General features: G+C 45.9%; 1 protein-coding gene across 1 annotated transcript in view; it reads right to left on the minus strand.

Moving 5' to 3' along the window:
* Positions 1-27,347, minus strand: part of GALNT16 (polypeptide N-acetylgalactosaminyltransferase 16) — an 81,205-nt gene that overhangs the window by 37,584 nt on the left and 16,274 nt on the right. Inside the window, exon 2 of the mRNA XM_075502928.1 lies at positions 3,897-4,072. Coding sequence (XP_075359043.1) covers positions 3,897-4,072 — 176 coding nt within the window. The remainder of the gene's footprint in view (positions 1-3,896; positions 4,073-27,347) is intronic.

A 27,347-nucleotide genomic window follows, 5' to 3' on the forward strand; every position in this document is an offset into this window, starting at 1 on the left:
CTCCAGAGTGTCCGCCTTCTTAACTTTCAGCCAGTGCCAAACAGCAGTCAGTCTGCACTAATTCCCTGCCCGATGAAGAGCCCACATCTGAAATTGTGGCCTAGTGTTTTTAACAACTCAAGGCCATGCATAGACTGAATCCATCCTGGGAGGGAATACAATTCAGTTCTTACAGCCACTACTTGTACTTCCGCATTTACTTACTATTCTTTTATGGCTATTACTAACTGTTACTGTTTTTATCATCACATTCAATCCTACCGGTTCATGACTTTTTCATTGCAGTATTTTATTAAGGGGACACCAGCTTCTTACAGCAATTTTGAAACATATAAAGAGACCTTGATAAAGACTAAAGTGGAAAACCTGAGACCAGACAGGAGACATACCACATTTATTATTGTTTCAAAGTAACTCCATGATGTAATACATATAAAATGTATTAAGGCATCAGGAAGTGGAAAAGCAGCAGAGAATGGTGTATGTGTTATTTGGGGAAGCCTTCCCAAGATCTCAGAATTATTACAGGATCACAGAGGACAAGGACAAAGTTTGCGATTGAAAGTTGGCCCTCTCTTTGTTTTGGATCAAAAAACCAGCTCCATGCTGTAAGGGATGAGCCCCAAATGGCTGTACTGTGAGCCCCGAGAGACATAATGGACGATGCCTTGAGAGACAAAATGGAAGCCACAGAGAGTGGCCCAGTGTCACTTCTCTTGGCTTGACAGGCTGCCTCGAAATTAAATGAACTGTACTTGGACTCAAATAGAATGTATAGCCCATAGAGATTGTATTCAAGGGGAATTATTCTTGTATCATCTCACATTATTGGGAACAAAAGTATTACTTACATATCTGTATAGATATACTGATTTCTTTAAGTATCTTTGTATGTTTATATGTGTTATTCTTGTACAGGCTTAACTAACTTGCATACTTGCTAAGGGGAACATCAGTCAAAGGGGAACATGCAGGCCTTGTTAATCACCAACCTTCAAAGAAGAAACTGCAACAGGGACTGATAAAAGGGGAACATCCTGCCCTAGAAGGCACTGAAGACTGGGGGAGCACCGAAGAAATATGAAGTCAGAAAAAAACTGCAGTAACTAGGGGAAAGGTAAAGGCAGCAGGGGGAGATCACGACCACTGACTCAATTAAAGACCCAAGACAGTTACCCCCCCGCTTCCTCCAAGCATGCGCAGAATATTAAAGTAGCACTGTAGCTTTAAGTTGAAATGGGAGAGGTGTAGTCCAATGGAAAATGGCTTTGTGTGGTTACTTATGCATATGTATAACTAGACCGTATAAACATTGTACCGAACTTTGTGATAGTGGTGTGGAATGACCACCTAGCACCCATCTCTGCGCAGACATGAAATGAAATGCCTCTGCCCTGTGTGTATATTGGCATCTCGCACACCGGGTAAACAACCTCACACTTGTGGGAGAACAGTTTTGGCGACCCAGACAGGACTGCGCTGACAGCCTTGCCTGGTTCATCTTGCTGCATCTGATGAGGAGAAGACTCCTTCAGCTCCTGTCCTGCAGTCGGGCACTAATCGACACAAGGGTGCAATGCTACTAAAAAGAGGTGTCTCAACCACTCCTAAGGCTGGAAAGAGAGAAGAATAGAGGCATGCACAGGGGCTCGGGGGCTTCTTCTATACCAAACACCTCTGTTGGCAGGACCAACGCTGGATCCAGGACTGGTGATATTTCTACCTAAATCTCTTTCTCTCTTTCCCTCTTTATCTTTCTTTCCCCCTTTTCTCTCAGGGTTTGTTAACAAAAGGCCTACCTTATTTTCAGCAAAGCCGCACAGCTCAGGCTGATAGAATCGTGCAATAACCAACAGTTATGGTATATTGTTCATATAGGAGTTTCTCGTTCTTAGTAAAGTTGATGTTTGTTTATGGACCTTGAGTGTCATTTCACGTTAATCCACACCCAGGGGACCTGTGAATCTGAGTCACTCCTGAGTGGGGTTGAGAGGGATCCGGCAGGCAGACGCTGACTCTGCCGTATGGCTACCCTTATCGTCCTCATAACCCTTAGACACAAACTGTTGACCAAGTCTGAGACTAAGACTGGATCGAGCTGCACCTAGACTCCTCTCTGAGAAGGGGTTTAGAAAGCAAGGGGGTCCTTTCTGAACCTTGTGAGTCAGTGGGAGGGCCACCTCTTCTCCCTTAGCCAAACGCCAGACTCATGTCCTTAATGTGACATATTTGGCGTCACGATTTTACTTCCCCTTCCCCACAGGTGGGATGTGACACATGCTAGGTCAGAAGGAGTTTGTAGGATGGGGAGTCAAGTATGCCCAAGCTCTGCTTGGGTGCCTGAAGAAAAAGTGACATGTTAGTGACCTATTGACTCCCCACTCCTTAAACAGAGAGCCAGGTCCATTTGTGACACAAGGATGGGCTTTCCTCAAACTACATCTAACTTGCACCAGCTGAAATAAGTCCTCATCCTAAGTTGCCATCCCAGCAACCATTCTAATGCTACAAGACAAAGTACTCAAAAACAGCTCCCTCATTCCTAAACTGCCACCTTTGCAAAGAGAAGGAACATGGAAATAGGTTTATCTGCTCTGATTATACACTGCTTTGGACTCCCCATTGCTGAAGGGAATCCTTGCAAAGTTCAGGCTGAAATGGCCATATATTTCCAGGGAATCACATATATGTTGGTCTTCAGACTGAAGTGAATAGATGAGATTTTTCACAAAAAGCATGCTCTGCATGCTACCACAGATCAAAATAAACAATAATTCACCTTGAAGTGAGCAGTTTGTAGGCCAGAACATGACAGCAGATTAACAGAAAACAGCAATTCTGCATGGCAGGGAGACTTGTCAGTAATGCAGGACATGGCACCACTGCCTCAGAGTCACTAGGAAGCAATCCCAGGTACTGTGCCAGGGAACAGGAGCACAAGACTTTCATCTTACAACCAAAGTCCCAACTGGTTGCATTCACAAAGCACCCTGACGGCTGTCATTGCTGGCAGGCTCACAAAGCTCCATATCCCCTGACATCCCTTTCACAGTTTCAATCAAGTTAGATGCCTGTTTTCTCATTCCCAGCAGCGGTGAAGTGTTACTTTGCAACTCTAGGTAGGGTCTAGGTTCCAGCCCAGATAGACAAGCATTTCAGACATGGTTAGTTTGCTTCTATTTTTTCTCCATTGAAGTAGGCTCTTTTATGCTATCCTATCACTATCAAACCTACAGTTTTCAAGGTACAACTATCTTTTTGTACTCCAGAAACCACAAAATAGTTACCTCAGCACTATTAGCAATTTAAAGATGAGTTTAGTCAGCAGAATAAATTCACCCCCAGTGAAACAAGGACAGAATGATGAGCACTTTGCAAGCCATGAAATATTCACTGTATTCACACGTTAGTTTCATCCCCACCAGCAGCCTTCATCCACACCATAATGCTCAGGCTGGAAAGAAGGCACCAAACCAGCTCAGACAGCCAGGGCACAGCAGGTGAGGAACACCAAAGTAAAGCAAGGCTTTACAGCCTTGCAGCCAGGACAGAGGGTCACTGAGAGAAGCCATGAGTGTGAGGGGAGTTGTGCAAAAAACAACTGTCAGTTGAGCAATTTGAGCTGCAATGGAGGGGCTGTCCTGAAGCAACAAGATGACACTTGGACCTGGGAGAAGAGATGCTAGAAAAGCAACAAGCTGGGGCCGGATTAGTTAAGGGTCTCTGCGCATTTGAGACCTTTCCAGATTAACCATGAAATACAGTGAAGTAACGGACCGACGCCGGTGAAGAAAAACCCAAACCATCCTTTGTCAATATTGCAGAACAGCACAGGAGGGCAGTGGACTCCCCACACCAAGCAGCCGCCATGGCTTGGAGCAAGAGCTGCACAGTACCTGTAGTGCCTGGTGTCCCGAATGGGCCGATCGCTGCTGAGTTTGTCGCTCTCCAGCTGATTAAAAGCATGCTGGCGGTAGGGGTCTTCTCCAGCCTTCAGAAGTTTTGAGGACAAGTAAGCCTTTTCGTCAAAACTCCTCCGGCTGTTCTTCTCTCCTTGGGGAGCCCTTGTCATCTAGAGCAGAGACAAGCATCAGAACATCAGGGAGAGCAGCTGACTCATGTTTAGACACAGGTAGTAAGTTCAGACATGCGTACACTAAGGCAGGTTGTTCGCCACACATCTGGAAGCGGCTCAGGTATAGGGGAAAGCAGGACAGGCAAGAGCTTGGAAAGGAAAGCAGGAAATCCTCACAGATATGGTGTTATAATTGCCTTCTCCAAGGAAAACTGCAGGCCTCGCTATCCTTACCAACTGAGCTTGGGATGAAAGCTGCTGGTCCTGATAGCACAGGCAGAGCCAAATTCCCTTTAGCACTTGCTACGCAGAACATGCGAGACTGCAGACATTTGGAAACTCTTCCAGGCAACATGGGTTTGAGAGCAGCCTCCAGCCAATGTGGCTGAAACACAGTATTTTGAGGAAAAAGTTTCAGCTTTTCGGCAATTGCTATCACATATAAACACAGAGGCAGCTGATTTAACAGGTTTCCTGTTGTGCCTTGCCCAGCTTTGCCCAGTCCCACAGAAGTCCATGATAAAGTTGGAAGCTGCATGCGACTGTCCCCAGTCCCATACAAGAGCTAAAACACCTGGGCCATGCTCTTCTCTCCTAATTTTCCTCCAGCTTTCCTAGGCCACAGAGTCAGTGCGATGCCAGCACCTGAAGACCATTCACTAGGGCCACTGGGAGGGAGAACAGGCACAGTTCTAGCCCATGCTGAACTCTTACACACGAGATTTTAGTTGGAAACAACCTAGAAACTGTAAAATATCGGCTTATAAAGCAATCAGGATTGTTTATACAATAAAAGTAGTTTAACAAATTGTCTATGGTAGCCGTTTGATAGACCAAATCATGAAGAGGCCATAAAATGCTCCCAGCTTTGTACGAAGGAGTGCTGGAGCTCCCTAAAACTGCTGGAAAAGGCAGATTGTGGCACATCCACATCTCATGCAAAGCGCTGGACAGTCCCCAGATCTTGAGATCCTTCTGTGTAAAATAGTTTGGATACCCTCTAATACTATGCTTGATCACATTTCTCCCTCTGCTATAAGGCTCCTTTTAGGAGTTTTAGAGGGCAAGAGACCATGAACTGGTCCCCAATATCACACAGCATTTTGGTTAAGTCATCTAAATGGGTTGGGAAACAACTCAAGAGACACAGCACCACTGAAAATTCCTGAAGCAGGAGAGCGCTTAGAAGAACAAATGTCTCCGCACCCTTCTCCGAGAAGGGCTACCCTGCAGTGCAGACAGCCCTAGGAGAACCAGACAGTTGGGCAAGATGATGGCAAATGAAATTCAGCGTAGACAATGCAAGATAATGAACATTAGAAGAAACAAATTGAACTACTCATGCACATTGATGGATTTCAAATGAACTGTGACCACTCGAGTTACAGATCTGAGCGTCCCCGTGGACAGCTCAATGAAATCCCGCACTCGGTCTGCTGAGATGGGAAACATAGCAAATAGAGTGCACTGCAAATGGGACAGAGAAAACTGAAACTGTGGTGAATGTTGTTATATGAAATCAGTGACAGCTCAGCAGCCATGGCCAGACTGCAAGTTTTGTCAAACTGGTCTCTGGAAGGAAGCTACTGGAGGATGAAGAGAAATTAAAGGTTGGGACTATTTGATTTGGAGAGAAGATGAATGAAGCGAGAAAAAAACTGAAGGCGGCCCATAAAATTATGCCTAATACAGCCAAGGTCAGCCCAATGCTCAGATTTCCCTTTCTTACTGTACAAGAATGGGGGGGGGGGGGGAAGTGCCACTATTTTCAACACAAAGAAACTTATTCAACCACTGCACAACCAAGCTGCTGCATATGGGTTTACCCTACTGCAGGACTCGCATAGGCACACTTTGGGAGATAACTCTGCCTCCATTCCACCTCTCCAGGCAGCGAGTGCCCTGCCCTGCCCTGCTGCCCCTCCATGAGGGATGCCGTCCCCTTCCCCCCCTCCGCGAGGGATGCCGTCCCCTGCCACCCCTCCGTGAAGGATACCGTCCCCTGCCCCTCCTCTGCGAGGGATGCTGTCCCCTGCCACCCCTCCGCGAGGGATGCTGTCCCCTGCCCCCCCTCCACGAGGGATGCTGTCCCCTGCCACCCCTCCATGAGGGATGCCGTCCCCTGCCACCCCTCCGTGAGGGATGCTGTCCCCTGCCCCCCCTCCACGAGGGATGCTGTCCCCTGCCACCCCTCCGCGAGGGATACCGTCCCCTGCCGCCCCTCCATGAGGGATGCCGTCCCCTGCCACCCCTCACAGCGCCCGCCGCCGCAGCACCGGCTGGGCACGTCGCTGGGTTAGGGCAACGGCTCAGCTATCTGTACGGCTGGTTTCACGGCCTGCTGCCTAGACTCTCCCTTGAAATTATATTTTCAGCACGAGGAGGAAAACAATTACTTTAGTACCTCTAGAAATTGAAATTATTTTCCTCCTTTGATTCATACTAAGCGTTTTGTCAAACTTAGCTTCCATTTCTCTTTTTCCTCTTGCCCTAGAAAACAACACTGATTTGTAGCAAAAGCCCAGCTTATCATGCGCCTTCAAATATTTTGCAGTCACTCGCTTGCCCTTTACTACTTATCTCTGCCTCCCAAGCCCTACAAAAACAACAGCTGGTTTTGGTTTATATTGCCGTGAACGTTGTGCAAAAAGCTGGAAGCAGCAAGAAGTCTTCAGGAGCCATTTTGTGAGGGCACTGCAAGGCCGGGGCTCCCCATGGCGGGGCTCAGGGCAGGGCCTGGCAGCCAGGGCCTGTCCCACCCCCCAGCCAGGAGCGGGACAGCCGGGGACACCGGGGCAGCCCCAGCCCCAGGCATCGGGCACCTCTCTGGGGAGAGGCCAGGCCGTGGGCCCACCTTGGCAGGGCCCATGGCCGGGCAGGGCAGGGCTGTGGGGAGCTGGAGACCGGCCCTGCTGCAGCATCGCTGGGGCAGAGGCTGACAGCCCCTGGCCTTCTGGGTCATGGGCAGGGTGGAGGGAGCCCCAGGAGGCTGAAATGGGGTCCTTGGCCATGGGCAGGGTCAGGGGAGCCCCGGGGAGTGGGCAGGGACAGGAAGGCCCATTAGTGCCCTCAGGGCCATGACACATTTAAACTTGAACTATTGGGGGTAATTCCTCTAGATACTACGGTTCTCACATTACTTACCACATCACATTTAAAAAGTGGTAAAAGAGGACTGGGAATTAATTGTCAGTTAAGAACATTTCTCATCTTTATCTCAGCCAGTATCTCTTCATGCTCTCTTCAAACAGGGAAAAGGGAGGATTCGGGGGGCTGACAGCTGAGAGGGCCTAGCTTCAGCTTCCAGACAGACAGCTAATCAACAGGTAATCAACAAGTAATCAAACAACTGATCTGTGAGCACCAAGAAGATAACAAGGTAATAAATAGGAGCCAAATGAGATTTGTCAAGACCCACATCATGTCAGACCAATCTAATTTTCTCCTGTGATGGAGTAATCAGTCTTAGGGTGTGGAGAAGCAGTAGATAGATACGTCATGACTTTGGTAAGGTTTTTGATAGGGAATGGTAAGATGTTGTCATTAGCAAGCTAGAGAAATAATAGTCTAGATGAAACTAATGCAGAATGGGTGAAACTGGTTGGAAAGCCACCATCAGAGCAGAATTACCAGCTGTTCGCTGTCAGAGCAGAGGGGCTATGGTGAGAGCAGGTCTTAGGGGTTTGTTCTGGACCCAGCGCTATTCAGTATTTTCATAAGCACCTTGGATATTGAGACAGAGTACATTTATTAAATCCATACGAAATCCAGCAAAAGTGTCAGACATACTGGGGAACAGGATTAGAATTCAAAATTATCTCAACAAATGGGAAAAAAAAAGTCTGAAAACAATAAATACAATTCAATAAGGCCCCATAGACCTCTACAGTTCATCAGGTCTGCGCTAATACAAAACGTGGAAGAAACAGCAAGGTAGCAGCTCCTCAAAAAAGATCTAGGTATTACAGCTCATTACAAAGCACACAACAGCAAAGCCCAATAAAGAGAAGAGAGCACACACCATCCTGAGTGGAGCCCAGACAGCTACGAACAAGCCTGGCAAAGCAAATATAAAGCTTATCTTTAAGGACTGACTTGCTTTATCAGATTGTTTTCCTAGAATATAGATGTTTGACTACAGGATATTTTTCACTGTTAATTGAAAACATACTTGACAGGAGCAGCACACGTTCTCTATGAAATAGTAGTCAGTCCCCTGCCAAACCCTCTGAGGAGGGTGGACTCACGTCCACCCCCTCTTTCCTCTCCCTTCACATTAACACCTCTCACTTCAGGAAGAAGTCAATATAAGCACACATGAGCTTTGGGTTTATTAAAGGCACAGTATGTACAGCTGAGTGCAGAGTTAAGACTTTTACCACATCAACAGGACAGTTCATACCTGTAAGTTCTCTATGCAGCTACACACCCTGTATCCCCATGCTTGAGGCTGGAAAAACAAGTGGGTGTTATGGGAGCAGAAGAGCCCAGTTCCTTCTGATTGATGCTCTGTGATAGAGCAAAAAAATTTGCTAGATGAAAGCAGAAATAAAGATGAATAGGCACTGGAAATGTGAGTGTCTAGACTAGGGATTAGCAAAGTAGTTTGCACAAATTAAGGTTTGTCCCAAACATTGCTGAGACCTCCAACACAATTCATATACCAAAATTTCAGGAAATACTGTAAACCTCCTAATCTCATTTCACCATTTCTCATTTTCACATACACTTTTCCTTTTCAGTGACAGAATGGACTGAGTTGCTCTTCTGCTGTTGAAAGCACGTTCTTATTTGTGTTTTGACATGGTTCAAGAGACCAGAAACTATTTAAGTAGTGAAATTAACTTTGTAAGCAAGGGATTAAGGGAAAGGAATTAATGCCATGCATATCTATGAAAACTTGAGAGGCTCATTTCTTGACTAGCACAGTGATATTCCTCTAGGCCTGATCACTTGTAAAATAGCAAGACTATAATACAGACAGTGCCACTCACCTCTGTGCATTGTCACTGCCTGCCACTAGACACAGGCACACCAGCTCCAACACTGTGCAAACAGCCACTAAAATTAGGGCAGCTGGGGACTTCAGGGTCCCAAGATATTTTTTTGTTACAGTAGGCTTGGCCAAATTCAAAAAGGATAACCATATTCCAGGGGTCATGAGGAATCATTACTTAACTAGAGTAAGGTATGCAAAACTCTGAAAGGTAAGTGCAATTAATAATTTTACTGTTACTGTGAAGTTAGTCCAACAGCAGTTTTATATGACAGGACGTATACTTTGCAGATTTGCACATCCTTCTTACAAGTGTTTAGCACTAGTACAACAAATGGAGCAGAGGGCTGCCATGCTTCGCTTTTGTTGTAAGCTCATTTTCATGATTGTGTCAGCTCTGTCAAATCCCAGGACAGAAAAGCATCAATCACAAGCCATCCCCAGTAAGTGTCTTCCCCTGGAAGAACTACCTGACCAGGAAGGTCTAACTGATGAATATGGACACAAAGCAAGCCAGGGAGTAATAACCTCACCAAACCTTCCTCCCCTTCGAGGCCCCCTTGATTTATCCCACTGCTGCAGCCTCGCATACCGCCACTGCCATGATCCCCAGCCCTGCCAGCACCTCCCTCCCACCAGCCCTGCAGGTCCAACCCCTCTCAGCAGAGGTTTCCCCTCTGAACTGGTTTAATGCCAGCTTCGACCCACTGGGTGGAGATAGAACCTTGCTGGCTGAGCAAATCCTCTTCCCTCAGGGCAAAGGCCAGGGCCAAGTCACCTCTGCAAACCACAGTGGAGCTGCTGAGGCCCCACGGTGTGAATTTTTTCTCTGTGGGCTCACTCCACTTGCTCCATATGCTGTCCCAGTGACCTGAAGACAAGTCCCAGAGAGAACAGCACAGCAAGCACCACCACCAGCAATCAGATGCTGGGGAGCACAGCAGTGCTTGGGGATGCTACAGAGACAGGTGCTGCTCAGCTCTGTAACCCCTATGCTGGCATGTGGATGGACTATGAATGGCACGGAGCACAGACAGGGCAGAACTGAGAGCTGCAGCAACTCCCAAGAAATTCCCAGGAGATCCTGCTTGCCCAGGGAGCAAGCTACTCTTGATGGGCTGAACTTGCAAGAGATCGTCTCATGAATGCCTGTTGCCAAGAGCATTTGTTTCAGAGGGTGTGTTGCATTTCCAGTTGGGTTTAGGAATCCCAGTGTGCACGTGGCTCTTGTTATGTCTCATGAAATAGTCTGTATACTTCCCTGAAAAATTGCTCAAAATACTTTAAGAGAAAAGGCTGTGCCTGACAGCACAGGGCCTATTTTATTCATGCTTTGTTCAGCTGTGTAAAGCATTTTAAATGTGGTTTAGGAACCATGCTTTTATGGAACTTCTGTTATGAAATGTTAATAATTACTGCAGTTAAATAGAACCATCTCTGTTCTTTGAGAAGTGCAAGTGCTGACAGAGGAGCTCAGAGACTGATTTGAATGTTTTGTTTGTAGCTTGCACAAGCTGGAGTAACACAATGGAAGCAGTAAAGCAACTTGAATTGATCAGCTCCCGCACCAGCTAACTGGTCACAAGAGATTTTCTACTGCCATCAGCACTGGACAATCTTGAGGCCTCCTGCCAGCTCCAGATTGGGCTGGAGAGACCAGTCGTGGGCCCCCAGCAGAGGCTATTTTCAATGCCCTCTGAGAAGAGGCCATGGTTGCCAGCTCACGGGGTTTCTCCAGGCCCTGTGACAGACCTGTAGTCGCCAAGGGATGGTGGGAGTGAGAAGCAGGGAAAGTCTGCTGGGGCTTGCTTTCCAGCACTGCTGCTTGCCCAAGGTGCCTCTCCACCTCCCTATTCTTTTCCACTATCTCCTGGCATTTATTGCCTTCTGTGCATGCAGAGGCAATTCTCTGCCAGCTCTGCAAGACTGCATCTCTGCTCTCTTCTGTTTTAGCCCTGAGAAACCCTTTCTCTCCATCCCTGTCTCATGGCTAGGAAGTCATGGCATTCCACAAAACATTTTCTATTTTGTTCTTTTCTTCTTCCCTCATAGTTTTGCCAAACACTGAGCTGTTGACAAGGAAAGTGTCCTCAAGCATCTGGCCTGAAAAGGTGGAAATCCTGTATAAGGCAAGAAAGGAGAAGCAATTGTTTTTCTCTGTTTGGTTTCCACAGCAATGTTCTCCCCACAGCCATCAATTTTTGGATGCTACTTTCAGAGCCTCCTCCAAGAGACACAGAAGATGGCACAGTGTTTTCCATGTTATTGCCTACAGCCTGGATGAGGTGAACATCATGCTCTCCTGTGATGTCTGTCACAAGCAGACATGGGTTGTTAGTGTGAAGAGTTTAGAAACAGGACGTTGCTGACTTACAGGTCACAACAGTGTGTTGATAGACAAGGCTTGGCCACTACCTTTCAAGCAGACTTGCCATGGTTTGACAAGCTGGTCTTTTGGGCCGTTTTGGGGAAGAAAGTAGGCAACACAAGAGAGGAAAACAGTGCGGGGGAAGTTTACAGGGGGAGCAGCAAAAAAGCCCCAGGAGCAACTAAGTTACTACCTCTGTCTATCATGAGCTGTAGTTCTCTGATAGCTCCACACACCACTACCCTCATCCAACTTCTCAGCATAAGAAAAGGTGGTGGCTGTCCTACCATGGTCCCAACTCCTTGCTTTCATGTCTAAGAACTCACAATCTTGCTTCTGAGGCAGCCATGTGGCCTCTGCCTGATGATCCTATTAGCCACCTCTTTAGTGACTCTGTGGAGAAGCATCCTTCTTGTGATATTTCATCCTGATCCTGCATGTCCTTGTCTACAGAAGGGAGGGATGCTTCCAGGAAGCACATCTGGATCACTTTGCCCAGGTCCCAAAGGTATGCAAAGCAGCACGGGTTGACAACTGGAGGACAGCCAGCAGTAACACAGTGCACAAGCGCCAGCACTACAGCACACGTCGGTCTCATTCATTTTGCAGACAGCAGCCCTAAAGAGTGCGGGGTACTCGCTGCCATGGTGGTTATATGAGCTCAGCATCATACTGCATGCAAAAAAGTCACTTCCACATGCAGTGACTGGCTTCAGCATGAACTAACCCCTCTCCGCCCTCATGTCGATTAGCAGTCCATGCATAAATCATGCCTACTTGGATTCCCCTCTGAATGCAGTTCTGATGTATATTCATTGTAGAATGGTAACCTGAGAAGCTGGAATTTATTATACAACTTTACATGTGACAGGTGCACAAGACTATCAGTTATCATGCTCTATTGCTGGCCAAGACACATATAGCATATACAGATATATAGCAGGAGGTGAATTCTGTACATTCTGGGTCCATCTTTGACCCAGCTATGTAATCCCGAATAGACCTTGAGCAGTCAGCAAGGGCTGGATCCTGCAAAGTTTTCTGGCCCAGCTGCCCAGAGGCAGGAAGACCTTGCCCATAACTGGAGGGAGGGGACATGATGCCCTGGGGCATTCTTCTAGTCTTTTGTTTTTAGGAGTGTTGAATAAAGCAAGGCAGTGGAAGCCAAAAAGGCTTCAAAGATAGATGCCCGAGGGCACTCTCTTCCAAACAGCTTTGAGGAAATGAGCCTGCTCAGAACCATGGAAAACCAGACCCCAGATGAGATAAAGCAGTTGCCAAGGCCTATTTCTTTCCTCAGTTTGAAGTCTAATGCACACAGATGTCCATTATGCAAAACTGAAAAATTATATTACAATTTTTGTTTTTAAAATATTTATGACATTCACATACATCGATTTTGTATAAACACCCACATGTCCAGACACGCATACATCTGGCTTCTATGTTCATTTGATCTTCACCTCATTCCCTGGAGTAAAGCCATTTTTTCCCTATTTGGCAAATTTTGTTGTGACACGAACACTGCCATTTTTGCTGATAGAAACCTTTATGCTTTTATATTTCTCTCCAGGAGAAGAACAATGTGGAGAAAACCCTGAAAAATAGTGAGGGGATGGTCTTCAAAATTACTGAGTACCAGCGTGAGAGAGGAGTGTGAGGTCTGTAGGGTTGTTTTTCCCTGAAAAGGCACTTGTTTTCCAAGCATACCTCTCTCTATCCGTAAATATCCATGACAACATCTGGGGTCAGGGAGAAGACAGACATGACAGCACACTCTTTGAATACCTAAGGGACTAGGCAGCTCATGCTGGCACCCCCACCATAACAGCAGCATTGTCAGAAAGAGATCCCCATGGGTAGCTGGGGACACAGTGCCTCTGGGAATGAAGGTTTTGCATAGAGAAACGACAGTCACATGGACATGAAGCTGTCTGCATTCAGACATCTGTTTAGTATCACATCGCAAACCTCCTTAGCAAAAGCCATCTAGGTCACTCACTGTATATAGGAGTACTGCTCTGCTAAAGCTTATAGATACACAGTTTGTAAAAGTGTGTTTTGAGGTCCTTCAGAGCAAAAAAAAGGCACTATAGGAAGTTGCACTTTTTCTTCTGGAAAAATATCCCAATCTTTATAGACATTTACATATGTAAAGAATGTCCCTGGTTTCTAAGTGATTTTGAATTATTAAAACAAAGAAGAAAAAGGCACAATGTTTTGTTATCTGTCTTGTAAGTGTGAGATGCTCACTGGCTGTTTAGACATTACCTGAACCCTGATTTATAGCATCTGTATCAAGACAGATTGACATAGCATTCTGTATCAAGACAGATGATGCCCTCATGATTACCTGGTAGCACCTATGAAGCCAATAAGACAGTTCAAATGAGGGTGGTCTAGGTCTTCATGAAACATATCAATCACATAAATTGTGCCTCTCTATGCCCACTCCCCCACCCACGCTGTCTGCACAGACAAAACGCGTGTCTGTGCCTCCTGTGCTGATGTACTCATCTATTCCCTTTGAACTCCAGCGCCTTTTCCTCCCAGTGAATCACAACTGTCTAGAGTGAGAGATGCCGCCACAGATATTTTTGCAGAGGAGAAAGCAACTTTAGACCTCATAAGCTGCTAACGTAGTCAGCAGTGAACTAGCTACCTAAGAGATGAGCAGAGGTCAGCTAGCACTGAGGAGTGGGCACTGCTCACCCAAAGCATTAAAATATTTAATTATAGTAAGCTTGGGGATCATTTTCTTTGCCTTCAAGATCACGCTGTAAGGGCTTTTTGCTAAGGCTAGAGAAAGGAAGTTGAAGTACCTTTTTAATCATTCATCCTCAAGAGTTAGAGCTTTAAACGGAGATTAGAAGGTTAAGAATAAAATAGTGTGGTTTTGCAACTAGCCAACATGCACACTCCGCAGAAATACTGTGCACACGCACAGCTGAGCCAGGAAGACAAGGGGACATTTCACACCCCCACCAGGGACAAACCCAGCCCCACAGCAGGAGGTGGGAATTTCCCCCCGTCTTCCAGGAAGGAAAGATTTTTTCCCTAACACGTTTTTGTTAATGGGTCTTGCTCAAACAGTCATGATTTTGAGTATTATCCAATTCCACACTAACTCCCTCCTCTCTCCCCATGTTAATCACCGGACCGATCCTGTTGCAGCCCGAGCCGGGTGGCAGAGCGGCCTCAGGCAGCCACGCTCCTGCCTTTGGGCCAGCCGGGGTACCATGATGCTCCTGGAGGCTGGCCCACAGCCTCAGAGCCTGCACAGAGCTTGTCCTCCCAGGAAATAACACCTGGGTAGGACGTGACCTTGACGAGTCAGGTAATTTACCACGATGCTCTGCACAGCTCTTCCTCACATTAGCTTTTGAACACACAGAAAGGCTCTTGGCAGGACCCATTGGTTGGGAGTTAGCCAGGCCCAATACAAAAATGCAACTTGTCTATAAACCAACAACCAAACTGGTATTTAACAAGAGTGACTTAGTATCACTCCTCATGCCACCATTGAATCATGACCTGGTTTCTTAGAGAAGTTCAAGAATTACCTTCAGCTCACAATGCGGACTTGTATTTCAGAGGTTCGAAGCCATGAGATCTATCACCAGGGACTGTACTGATACTCTTTCTGTAGTGACAATAGTGATTGTGCTTCTGCATCCATGATTCATTACGAAAATGAGTCCTTCTGCACAAGACCTTGTTCACTCAGATATGTTCTCTGCCATGCATTCAGCCCTGCGGCACACAACATTGTCTTCTAATAGTGGAAAAACTCATTGTCTATTTGTCAGTGAAGGTTTGAGAATATCAGGCTGTTGGCATTTTGTTTAGGAGCCAAATGATATTCCATTTTAATTGATTAATTTTTCAGTTACTGCATTGCTCCAATTCCAGGACTCAGCAATCAGTTTGAACTGACAAGACCCTCAGAGCCACGTTCTGCTCCTGCCTGGGTCTCCATTTGCAAAGGCATTAAATTCACCTCCCCAAGAGCAAATTTAATCAAGGATGGTGCATACCAATGAAGAATCATGAAATGGGTTCATATATGCCTGTCAAATATGAAAAACCTCTGTGATACGCTATGCAGGCCTCTGTCATTCTAGACTTCAATCACATTATTAATAGAGGTCTCCTCCACAGCCTCTCTGCTCTGCCGTTTAATCACTATCAACCAAGAAAGAGCTGGGCATATAAGGAAGAGCAGAGCCATTGAAGCGGGCATCACAAAAACGCCCGCATCTGACAGTCTTGAAATACGCTCAGGACTGGTATGGCCAAAACCACTGCTCACAGAAACACAGTTCTCCCCACGCACAAAGCGGCACGGTCCCTCACACGGCCACTCGTCTCATTCTGCAGGTGCAAACTGCGGCAAAAAAAAAGTCAATGATTGCAATGACCAGCAAGGATCTTTAAAACCCATTACTCTGTCAATCCCCACCCAATACAAAGGGCAGCCATCATCTGACTCCGCACATACAGTGCTCACAGTTCTGTTGCGAGTCTCGTATTGTAAGATCATCTCGTAAAGATGCAACGCCTGGGTTATGTTGTTAGGAGAACTCACAGCTTTTCTTTCGAAAGGATAATTTTTTGCCTTCATAATTGCAGAAGAGAAAAAGGTGGATACCTAGAAATTCAAAACCCAGAAGATGAAGATAAAGGACACAAAACTTGATTTTGAAATCGAGTAACGTTTGAATGATTGTGGTCAGCAATAACACCGCTGCAGAAACCTTGGGCCTTAGCTGGTTTTTGGCCTGGCTAAACCATAAGTCTGATCAGGCAGATTTGGGGAGCTGCTGTTTTTGAGTTCATTTATTAAAAGATATGTCTGACTTTTTTCTCCACATATTCAACTAGTGAGTTTTTGCCCAAATTTCATTTTCAGAAAGCTCCCAGAGCCCTGTAGTCCGGTCCCACTTTCCTCACCCTACGCAAAGACTGCACTCCTGACAGCCTCCCCACCTCGGCTGGCTGGCCCACAACCCAGCCACCAGCTCAGCCGTTTCCACTCTGCGAGCAAGTTTTCAAACTAAAACTTCATGCATGTATCATAAGAAAAATACGGGTGTCTGTTTCCGATAGCTGGGGCTCTGCCCCTAACCTTTTGCTTCCCAGAGGAGTGTTGTGTAACTGCTGCTGTCAAGGAAGACAGTTTTCCCTTCTCAAGATCCACCGGATGCTTTTTTTTTTAAATTCTCTTCTTCCAAAGTATGACAGCTGAGTATAACCAGTAGGACTGAGTGACCTCCATTCACGTCTTTGGGCGGCGGAACAGCCCAGCTAGCTCCCATTGCCGAGGAGCACCGGGCAGGTGCATTTTTCACCACACAGATTTATTTCACCAAAGAAAGAGCACAGCTCCACAAAGCCGCCAGTGCTGTGATGGTCAAAGAATCTTGCCTGGGCCTTCAGCAGCCTTCCTAAATATGAATGAAAAATAAAACCTAGATACTTTCAGTCCTGTCGCAGCTCCACCAAAACCACAGGGTTGCTCATGAAGGATGAGCTCTGCTCGGTGAGGTCTGCTTGCTCCTCTCTGCAGACAGCAGCATGAAGCACAGAGGCGTTGTTTGTGTTCAGAAGAACACAATGTAAAAAACTAAGTGTGCTGTAAATTACTAGTGAAATCCAGTGGCAAAATTCCCAGTGACATCAGCGGGACAGGATTTCAGCCACAACAAAAATATAAACAGAGAGAAACAAACACACACAGAGTACTCATTGAGGCCCCAGTTTTCCACTATCTTTCAGTTGTTCACACTCATGATTTTATTATGACCTACTGGAAAAATCAAACTGTTTAATACACTGAACTTCCCCTTCTTCCAAATCTTTATTTGCCCTGGAAAATGGCTTGTGTTTGGAAACCATTCTAACTAATATGTTGTTAAATAGCCTTCATTACCCAGAAGACAAATAATGTATAAATTTCTAGCAGCTGGAGGTTGTGGTGACGAGGTAAAGGTTAAATGCAATACAGCTTGTTAGCAACATGGAGTCTGTAACGCAATTAATTTTGTCCCAAATAGAAAAAGATGTTGAGACATTCTTCACATTTCTGGCTTGCTCTTGTTGGGTTTTAGCATTTCTGGCTCCAGAAGGGAACATGGAGATGAACAAACATGAACAAAGGAAATGTGCTGACAGGTTTGTTCAAAGCAGGTTTAAAAAAATTCATAAAACCAAAAGCAGAGCTGTGGTTGCAAGCGTTGGGGACAGACAGCACCAACGATATCACAAAATAAAAATAAAAATAAAAAAAAACAACCAGAAAACCAACAACCAAAAAACTTGAAAGAACAAGATGTGGGAGGCCTACCCTTAAATGACAAAAGGTGAATGTGAAAGAGGAATTAACCTGTAACTCGGCATTACACAGTCTGGAAGAAGCATTTCTTACTGTAGCTGGCTGGATGTAATATATTCTGCATAATGAGTCCGAGCAAGGCAGGACGATGGAGCGACAGCAGCCAGGCGGTGTGTTCACCCGCATGTCCTGTATAGTGGCAGTCTATCCCTGCCGCTGCTGAAGGTGGTCTGGCCAGCAACACACCCAACGCCAATGAAGAACAAAACTCTTTAGCAGAGCAGCACCTCCTACTGAATAAAATGCATTTAATGGTTCAAATCTTGATCAGCACACAGGCAGCTCCCACTGAGAGCTCTGCAGCCTCAGGGTGTGAGCCAGAGCATGCACAGGAGCTCTCACGCCCATTGAGTAACATTCACTGCTCAGGATCCAGCCGGTTGCCAGAACAGCATTTTTCAGTCTTTCTCGGTGATTAACAGATGTTTAAGCAACATGAGTTGCTCTGGCTCTCTGAAACCAGTGATGAGAGATGTACCAAACTTTTACAGGGTCACATCCTTCAGGACTTTATCTACCTTCGTTGAAAGGCACTTGACTGCCTGTCAATATATATATTACTCCATCCAGCTCTCTCTCTTGCCCCCTCTACCCCAAACCAATATTAAAAGGCATATTTAAGGTTGTGGAGTCAAGCACTCAGCACAGAGGGCAATCCTGAATTACAAGTGTCAGCGCAAAGCTAGTTTTACCATGCATGTCCACTACCAGCATTAATTGGCATGACTGTGCATAATTACATGCCAACATGTGCCCTGACGCAGGAGACTGAGCTCCCTGGAGTTCCTCCCTTGCTTCCCTGCAATCGCATGCAAAGTGGAACAGAAACAAGTGGCATGCCAAAAGCGTCCAGATCAAGTCCCCAGTGATATCTCACACTCAGTAGCTTCAACTAATTTGAAGCCAGAAATGGTAGTTAGGAAGACTCAGCCTGTGACTTGGTCCCGAGGGGAGCCGGAGCAGCAGCAAGCCAGAGAAATCCTTGCATTATAAGAGGCAGCTTTCTTTTCACATGCCAGGATCCTTTCAGAATCATCCCTCAGGGAGGGCTGCAGGAAAACAAGACTTCTTTTAGGAGGCAGCATTTTGAGGTCTTTTCTCCTCTTCAAAGCCAGGCCTTCTCAGGACAGGTCGTCTTCTCTCCTACCATCAGACTCCATAATTATAGCAGGGTCCCCTACACCTCTGTAACTGTCCTGGTGGAAGTTCCTTCCCTTTTTCTCCTGCCCTGTTGCCCAGTCTTGCCATATTTTTCGGGAGATGCTTGTGGAGGGGAAGATGGCTGGCTGAGTTACCAAGACACCCCATGCTTTAGGGGTGCTTTGGAAGAACCTGCTCCATGTCAGCCAGAAACTCAAAGCTCTCTGCTGCTGGCACCTCCCCTCCTTCTTCGCTGATTTTAATGCTGCCCATAACAGAGTGAAATGGAAAACAAGAATGAAAACAAAGCAAAACCCAGGACGACTGCACACATAACTAAACACCGTACCAGGGAAGAAGCTGAGCTCCCTTTGCCTTCTCCCAGGCCTAGCGTTGAACGTGCCGCTGGAAGCTGCAAATGATAACACTATACGCAAAACGAATTAATCTTCTCCAACCAGACAAAGCCCCCCAAAAACCCGATGAGAGGCCACGGTGTTCTTAAACTCAAAATGCAGGATATTCTAACGCCAATCCCATAATCAGCCATTTCTGCTTAGCCATAAACAGTGCTGTGAGGTGCATTTGGCCCCTCATCTCTCATTGCCTGGGTGGGTAATGAACGAGCAATGACAGATGCATGCCACAGCCTACAACCGTTCCTAGCCTGCCTCAGAGGGAGCAGTAGGTCTCACATTTGGAAAGATCCCAAGGTATCATAAACCTGCTGCTGTTTTCCCTTTACAGCATCATTTCTGTCTCTGATTGCATATGCAACCACCAGGGCACAGGCTATAAAGCCCAAGCCTGCTGTTGATATAGAGATCTGTCTGCATTTCTAGATGTTTGTTACCATAGCAATACCATAGTAATTTTTAGTTTGTTTTGTTGCTTTTGGTTTTTTTTTAAAGCTAGGTTCTTATCCAGTGCAAACAGAGCCAGTTCCCAGTTATGTGAGAAGGAAATTAATACTCGCAGCATGCTGCGGGTGCAGCAGGGCCTGCTACCTGGGAGCAGGGTGCTAAAAGGAGATGCTCAGCTCCTGCCTCACACCCCACTGCAATTGCAGGGCTCTGCCCACTTCATTCACCAAAGCCATTTCTGATGCCTGCACACAGCATGGTGTTGCTACCTACCCACGCTGATGAGTACCACGCTACTGTGCGTCCTTACCTCCTCGGGGAGCTCTTGTGATTAACTTTTCTCAGAACAACCATCAGATTGTTATGAGCATCCACTTTCAGCTTCTCCCCTAAACAGCTTGGCCAAAAGCAGCTTACAAGACCAGCGCAAATAATGTAAAGCCAACTTTTCCTTCAATGCTAGAGACTACTTCCAGGGCCTGGTAGTGATCTACAGAAGCCTTAATACAATTATCATAAGGGTGTTTTCCAGAACTGCCATTATCAACATACACTGCTCAACAGCTTGGTTTTCAGCATGTCATTCATGGGCTACTCCAAGGAATCCAGAAAAGATGAAACGCGTTGATTGCCAGACATTTACCCCCCCAAATATAATTAACTGTGGTCATGTTCAGAGTCAAGGATACCCAAGGGAGAATCCTTCCAGAAGCAGAAAGGGATCCTTTTGCCAGAAGATTTTTTTTTTTTTTTTCCTAAAAAGAGCCAAACACTTGGTACATTCAGGTAATTTGGAAAGCTGACCTTTTAGCAACCAATGCCCCAACTAGGGGGAGCAGAAGGGCTTAGCAGCACACTCGTCATTAGAAACTAGCAGGTAAGTTAAACAATAGAAAACTGTCTCGCAGCATCAAATCTTTGTAAGGTATATCCATCATAAAACGGAGCAATTTTTGCAAACCTACCCTCCTGATTTGCTAGGACTGCACACTACCCATTTCTATATGCCGGTTCGCAGAGGATAACTGCCTGGTACTGTTCCTAAAAATGAATAATCAGTCCTTAAACGCAGGCAGTAGAGGTTTGTACTGTGATGCTAAAGGCCTGTGGTTGATATATATCTTGTCAGTCATGTGGAACAACAGAATGAATAATTTTGTTAAAGGAAAGTAGAAAGGTATCTTTCAAAAGTCCACTGATCTTTAATCATAGATTAGGGAAGAAATCATGTTTCTTTTTGCAGGAAGTAAGTGATCTTCCTCACCAAAAGCGTAATCGTAGCGTGTGATGGGCTGTTTCAAAAATGGCTGCCTTGGAGAGAGACAATTGACACGGACCACACACCGTGGCGAAGGTAATGCAATAGCAATTTATATCTCTGCATTAACCAGTGTCACGCAGTTCAAATCCTACTGTGCCAGGTCTGAGACGTGATGATAGGTGTCAAGAGAAAAAGAGTTACCTATCTCAAGGAGGCTCATTAACTTGGGAACACTGAAACATCTAACAAAATCTCACGGGCTGGGGTACTACAACTTCACTTAGCCATCACAAGCAAATGCTCATTTATTGCGGTTTTAATCAATGGAGTTGAAAGTGCTTCACTAGTTTTTGCTGGTGGAGCCTCTGCTGCAAGGCTCAGACATCACCTCCAATGAAAGAGGGCTCTACCTGCTGCAAGGCTCAGACATCACCTCCAACGAAAGAGGGCTCTACCTGCTGCAAGCCACTGCTGCCTTGGCGACTTCATCACAGGGTGCACGCACGAGTCCTCCAGTCTCAGGCAAGCCCACCCTCACACAGGAGGGGACTGTAACCTGGCTTGTCCCCAGCTCTTGGATGCCCCAAGTCCTGCTTAGGGATGCCCCGGACAAGAGAAACCCAAGAGGAAGGAACGCAGCTGGGTCCTGGAGCCACCTGCCACCAGCCCTTTCTGCAGGAAGGCTCTGGGGCTTTTAAACTAAAGGTGTCCAAGATGGACCTCCGTTTGGTGAGGACAGAAGTGCACCAGCCAACTGATCAGGTTTGGTCTCTCATTAGGTAGATATGTCAGTTCCCTTGGTAGATACAGGGAGGTGTCCCTCTGACTCCAGTGGTTGCTCAGGAGGTCAAATGGCTTGTCACTATTTCGTTTGTACCACTCAGAGCAGTAGGAGAAACACTAGATCTGAATTACTACTTTAAATAAAACAGGAAAACAAGTACAGAGATGATGAAAATCCTCTGTACTGAAAAAAAGTCTCCAGAAGTTATCACAATTAAAATATCATTACAGTATGCACTCATAGCTGGGCTGCTGCATGAACCTCAAGGACGTCAATGTACACCCACACAAATAACATATACACATCTCCCAGACAACTCAGTTCAGAAACTGTGTACATGGCCACACCTCAGGTTTCCTAAAAAGTTATGGTCCCTTTCTTTCCTCATCTGAAAGTGAGGAAAGTCTACAGGGATGTTTAAATAGATGCTGTTCTCTGTAGTCTAGAGTGCAGAGAAAAAAGCACAAGGAAACAAAGTTGGTCCTGTCTTGCCACATTGCGATATACTTCCCCTCCAAATTAACCTTCTTTATCCATCCTGCCTGGCCCCCTGCAAGGTCTCCTCATTCCATGTCACTTGCCATGTCCAGCACTGAGTCAGAGGCTGTGAGACTTTTCTGTCTCCAGGTTGGTATTCACCCTCTGGGTTATGGAGCCAGCGTTTAGGCCAGTGGCTCGAACGGCAAGGATATTTCCAGCAAGGCTGCTCCAGCAGCCCTTGGAGCTGAACTGAGGGCTGCGAGTCCAAATGGCACCTTTCCTCCCAGTCCCTCCACTCACTGCTGAACTGGAGCTGGGGGTGCAGCAACCACCCTAGCAAACGACCATCTTTAACCTGATAACATCTTAACAGATGACAGCTCATACAAGTACTCCAGCACCCATCAGATAGGCCTTTAACAGACTCTTTCTATTATAACATAAAGAGCAATATGCCAGAACCAATTCCGAAGTTACTGATAAACTTTGGAGGGAAGCAGCAAGTGGGAAAAGCATATATAGGGAACCCATCCCCATCCTCTGTTTTCCCACGCAGTCACCCCTTCGATCTCTTCCCAGAGCACCGTGTTAGCCTGTATGAAGCAACAAGTTTTAACCCAAGAGGGAAAGGAACTCCCTCAACTTCTTTTAATTGATAATGACTTAATGTCACCCTTCACTGCACACTTCCATGATACCAGGGAAGTGACAGAATCGTCATCCCTCTCGTAGCCCCTGGTTAATACCAGGCTAACAACAAGAATTCCCTTTGCAGTCAACCCATCCGAAGCAAAACATGCCCAGAATGGTGTCTTCACCTCTGCCCAAGTGCGGTAACCTTGAGTACAAGCATCAGTGGCAACACAGCAAAAATGCTTTTTCCCAGGGACCACAGCCAGCATCTGCTGGAGACCAAATTGGCTTTCATTCCTCCTGTTTTCCCCCCGACTCCTTCCAGATACACCTCTCGCATCCCTCAGTGTCTTCTCAGTCCAGTTACTGGGAGATGACCCCTCTGCCCCCAGGCCTCTCATGACCTAGCAGAGCCCCCATCTCCTGCTGGCACGGGACTGTACTGGCTCAGCCTCTGCCTCCTTCACAGCCCAAAAGGGAGGCAGTACCCAGGGACAAGCAAATACAAGCATCGTTTGCAGACAGATGGAGGAATGTCTTGGTAAGACTAGTTCCTCCTGTGTTTCTTGACCTCCCAAGCACTGTCCCTACTGGCAACTGGCAAAATCTGGAGGAATGGAACAGTTGTTCATGGTAACCTACAGAGCAAACTATAAGATCGGCGTCTTAACAGAGCAAGAGGAACAGTAATAAGAGCCTGCAGGCTCTTAAATCAAATATTCTTGCTTCTTTCAGCAAGCTACCACAGCTGTCCATCCCTTCTTCCATCTGCATGGCCCCAGCGGGATCTTTTGGAGGACACAATCAATGATGTTCACAAGACCGCAGCAATGTCTTGCAGAGGCCTTGAGAAGTGATTAACACCTCCTTTCCATCTCAGCTCAAAGGGAGAACTGCAAAGCAGAAACAGTTTCCTAAAACACTTACTTCCAGGTCTACCTAAGTCCTTCATCTGAAAGACCTTGCAAATCTCAAACCCCAAGTGTTTATTTTAATTAACTGCTTCCATTCACCATAAGGATACAAAAGACTTGGATTCACCTTTTTTTTTTAAGGAAAATATCGCCCTTTAATTAAAAGCAGATAACAGTATTCTCCGCCTGGCAACAGCCACTTTAAACTCCCATTGTTATGTTTGTTTTAGCCAGTAAGGCAATTTTACATTACTTAAAGAATCCTTAAAGTATTCTTAAAGAATAAAATTTTCTAGAGAAGAGTTTAATCAATTAATCCTCAGTGCTGTACATGAGATTTTACATGGAGGAATCCAATAAGCTATGGATTGTCAGTAAATTCTTATCTGTTTTAACTAAATTCTTATCTGTTCTAAGGGTTTGTAACTCTTGTCTTCAGACATGTGACAGATCTTAAAATCCTTCATGTCTGGGCCCCAAACTGCAAGCTAGACATTTAAAAAACTGCACAGAAACTATTCTGGGGAGTTTTCTGGACAGAGAATTCACTACAGCCCCCAGGTCAGTGACTCTTCCAGCATCTTCACTCCACAACAGTCTGTTCCTCTTCCCGGAGTGATAAGCACTGCACGCTTGAGAACAAGGACAGGCAGAAATGCTTGTTCTACCCTCCTTCATTTTGAGATATTTCTTTAAATTCCAACTTAATCTCCACTTAAACTTGAAAAACCTCATACTCAAATAAATAAATCTTCCAGGCAAGACCTTCCATCAGATCATATCTGGCAGAGGAGGCACTTTCATCCCTAACTCATGACATGAGAGTACGGAACACAAGGGGATGAAGAAAATTTCTTAACACTTTAATCCCAAGAAGTGTGTAGAGAGCATCTGCAATAATGCACTCACTGAAGAGCAGGTCTTAATTAAACACACGGACAAACGCTCATCTCCTCTCTAGTAATGCCACGGATCTCCTCGTTTTTGTGCTTAGAGGACAGAAGCAGCTGAAAATCACAACTTTTACCTACTGTGAGAGCCAGAGTGGGATTTGGCCCAGTACACTACAGGCGTGTACCCAGCTGCTACAAGACTGATCTCCTCAAAACATACTTTGTCCGTGCTTCCTCTAAGCCCTCTATGTGGGCTTCCCTTTCTGCCTCTGCCTGACACACTGGCCTTGCTCCTCAAGGCTCCTGGGGTAAGAGCAAAGTCTTTGCCAAGTTAAAAGAGGACTCAAAACTTGTCTCTGTGAGACAGTTTCCATACGTTCACTTCCTTTTTAGGCAGGGGAAGGAAATGGTTCTCCTTAGCAATCTGTTTATACCGTGATAATCCATCTGAGGAGGAAGAAAGGAGACAAACCAACAAAAAGAAAATTTCCCTGAGGTGATAGATGGGGATTATTGGCCAAAAAAACCCACCAAAACCAACTCTCCAGTGGTCTAATTGTTCCCACTAGCTTCAGAGGAGAGCCCTGCTGCACCCCACTGGCAAGCATTTCAAATGATGCTTACGTGCTTCAGAGCCAGCAAGCCGTTCTTGCATTATTCTCTGCGAGAGACACAGGCCCTTCAAAACCTGAATGTATGTAACTAATCCCTGGTGCTGGAAGCTAGGTTTCACACAGAAGAACCCAATAAGCAATTTTAATCTCCAGTTCTTGAGCCCTGCACAGCCAATGGATTTTCTCTTCTTCGGACGCTTTCAAAATGGCATCCCTTGGCCAGCTGAACTGGAGGGGGTGGGAGGACAGAGGGGAGAGAAGCAGGATGCAAGATCTACTTATGCCCCAAACTAAGCTGTTAATTTTGAAATTATCATAGTAAATTATCTCCTTGCACTCTATCCCTTCCTTTGCTAGTGGCAGTATGGGAGAGTGGAACACAGATATTTTAGGAGAGGGCTGCTATTAAAAATTTAAACATGCCATGATATTCCCCCTTTATCACTGCAGATCTAGAAATTTTTGAATATGCAAGTATTAAGCATCTCCTGATCAGCAGACAGCAAGCCTTGTGGAGCTACCTCAACTCAAAAGTCAGTAACTGATTAAATAATTGCAAGCATAATAGTGGCAGCACAGCAATATCATATGGAACCTCATCGCCGTCTGCAGACACCAAGGACTGCCACATTTCACAGAAATAGTAAACAACAACAGACACATTTCTGCTGATATAATTAATCTCTATCCCCTGCCATATTAACAAGAGAAAGATGCCCATATTTATGATGAATTCTTCTAATTAAGAACCGTGTGCAAATGGCATGCATCTCACCCAAGGGATTTTATCTTCACCAGGAACCCAGTTCAAGGATAAAATTCAGCTGCATAGCTAGGTAAGCACAAATCACAGTGACACTTTTCCTTCTGCTAGGCAGGAGCCAATGAACCATCCCTGGACAACTCATTACTGTTTGCCTCGTTCCAGCCACTCATTACAAGGGCCTTCACCTTGCAGCAATGCAAGATGTCACACTTGCAAGCAGGCACCTAAGCACTCTTGATGCTTCATCCCAAAGACACCCCAAGAGGAGAAGCACCATCCTCGGGGGGCAAAGCATGCTGGCACTGTGCATCAGTGGGGTATATGCACCTCGCTTTTCCTTGATCCACCTCCCCTCCCTGCAAAATAGCCGTGACTATTTGCACATGCACTGAAGCTCTAGGGAAAGGGATGTCAGTCAAAATGCCCGGTGGGAAAGACATTCAAAGAGAAAGTCAACAGAGCCTGAGCAATCAGTGTAAATCAAGACTTTAACCTTTCTGAGCCTCCCTCAGACTCTTGATCTGTAAAAGAAGATGCTTAAGCACATCCTTAAGCACAGAAATCTTACCACATTTCTGAAGAGTCAAGTGCACAAGACATGTCAACGCAAAAAAAATGTTTATTACCAAAAGTACCAACTGAAGTGTCTCAATCTTACTGTCTCTGGACCGTTTCCCCTGTAAAAATCACTGGGCAGAACAGACACTGCTACAAATCTGTTTAATGTAGAAATACGGATTCACTTTCAGCCTGTACATCTGTAGTAGATAGATCCTTGGCTTCGTGCAATAGCTAAGTCCTAACTAACCTGACACTAGAAACTCATACCTGACACTAGAAAGTCAGAACTATAGCAGCCGGTACCCCAGTTTCTGGTACATAAAACAGCAGTTTCTGTTTATTGACCAGCAGAGAGAAATCTGGCTGCCTAGCAGCTGAATCAGATGGGAGCAGCCCCTTTCCCACACAGCAAAGAAAACATTCAAGGAAAATTATCCTCTATCCGCAGCTCTCTGCGGTAACACCATTAGGCCAGGTCACTTAATATACTAGGAAAAATTCCACTGATAGCATTTCCCTTGTCTGAATGGGAGGCAGGCTCTTAAATTAGCTCTGGAGGAGCAGATAGGCCTCTCTAACAGTAGTCCTCTCCTCCCAAATCACAC

This window comes from Mycteria americana, chromosome 5, assembly GCF_035582795.1.
Source record: "Mycteria americana isolate JAX WOST 10 ecotype Jacksonville Zoo and Gardens chromosome 5, USCA_MyAme_1.0, whole genome shotgun sequence".
NCBI lineage: Eukaryota > Metazoa > Chordata > Aves > Ciconiiformes > Ciconiidae > Mycteria > Mycteria americana.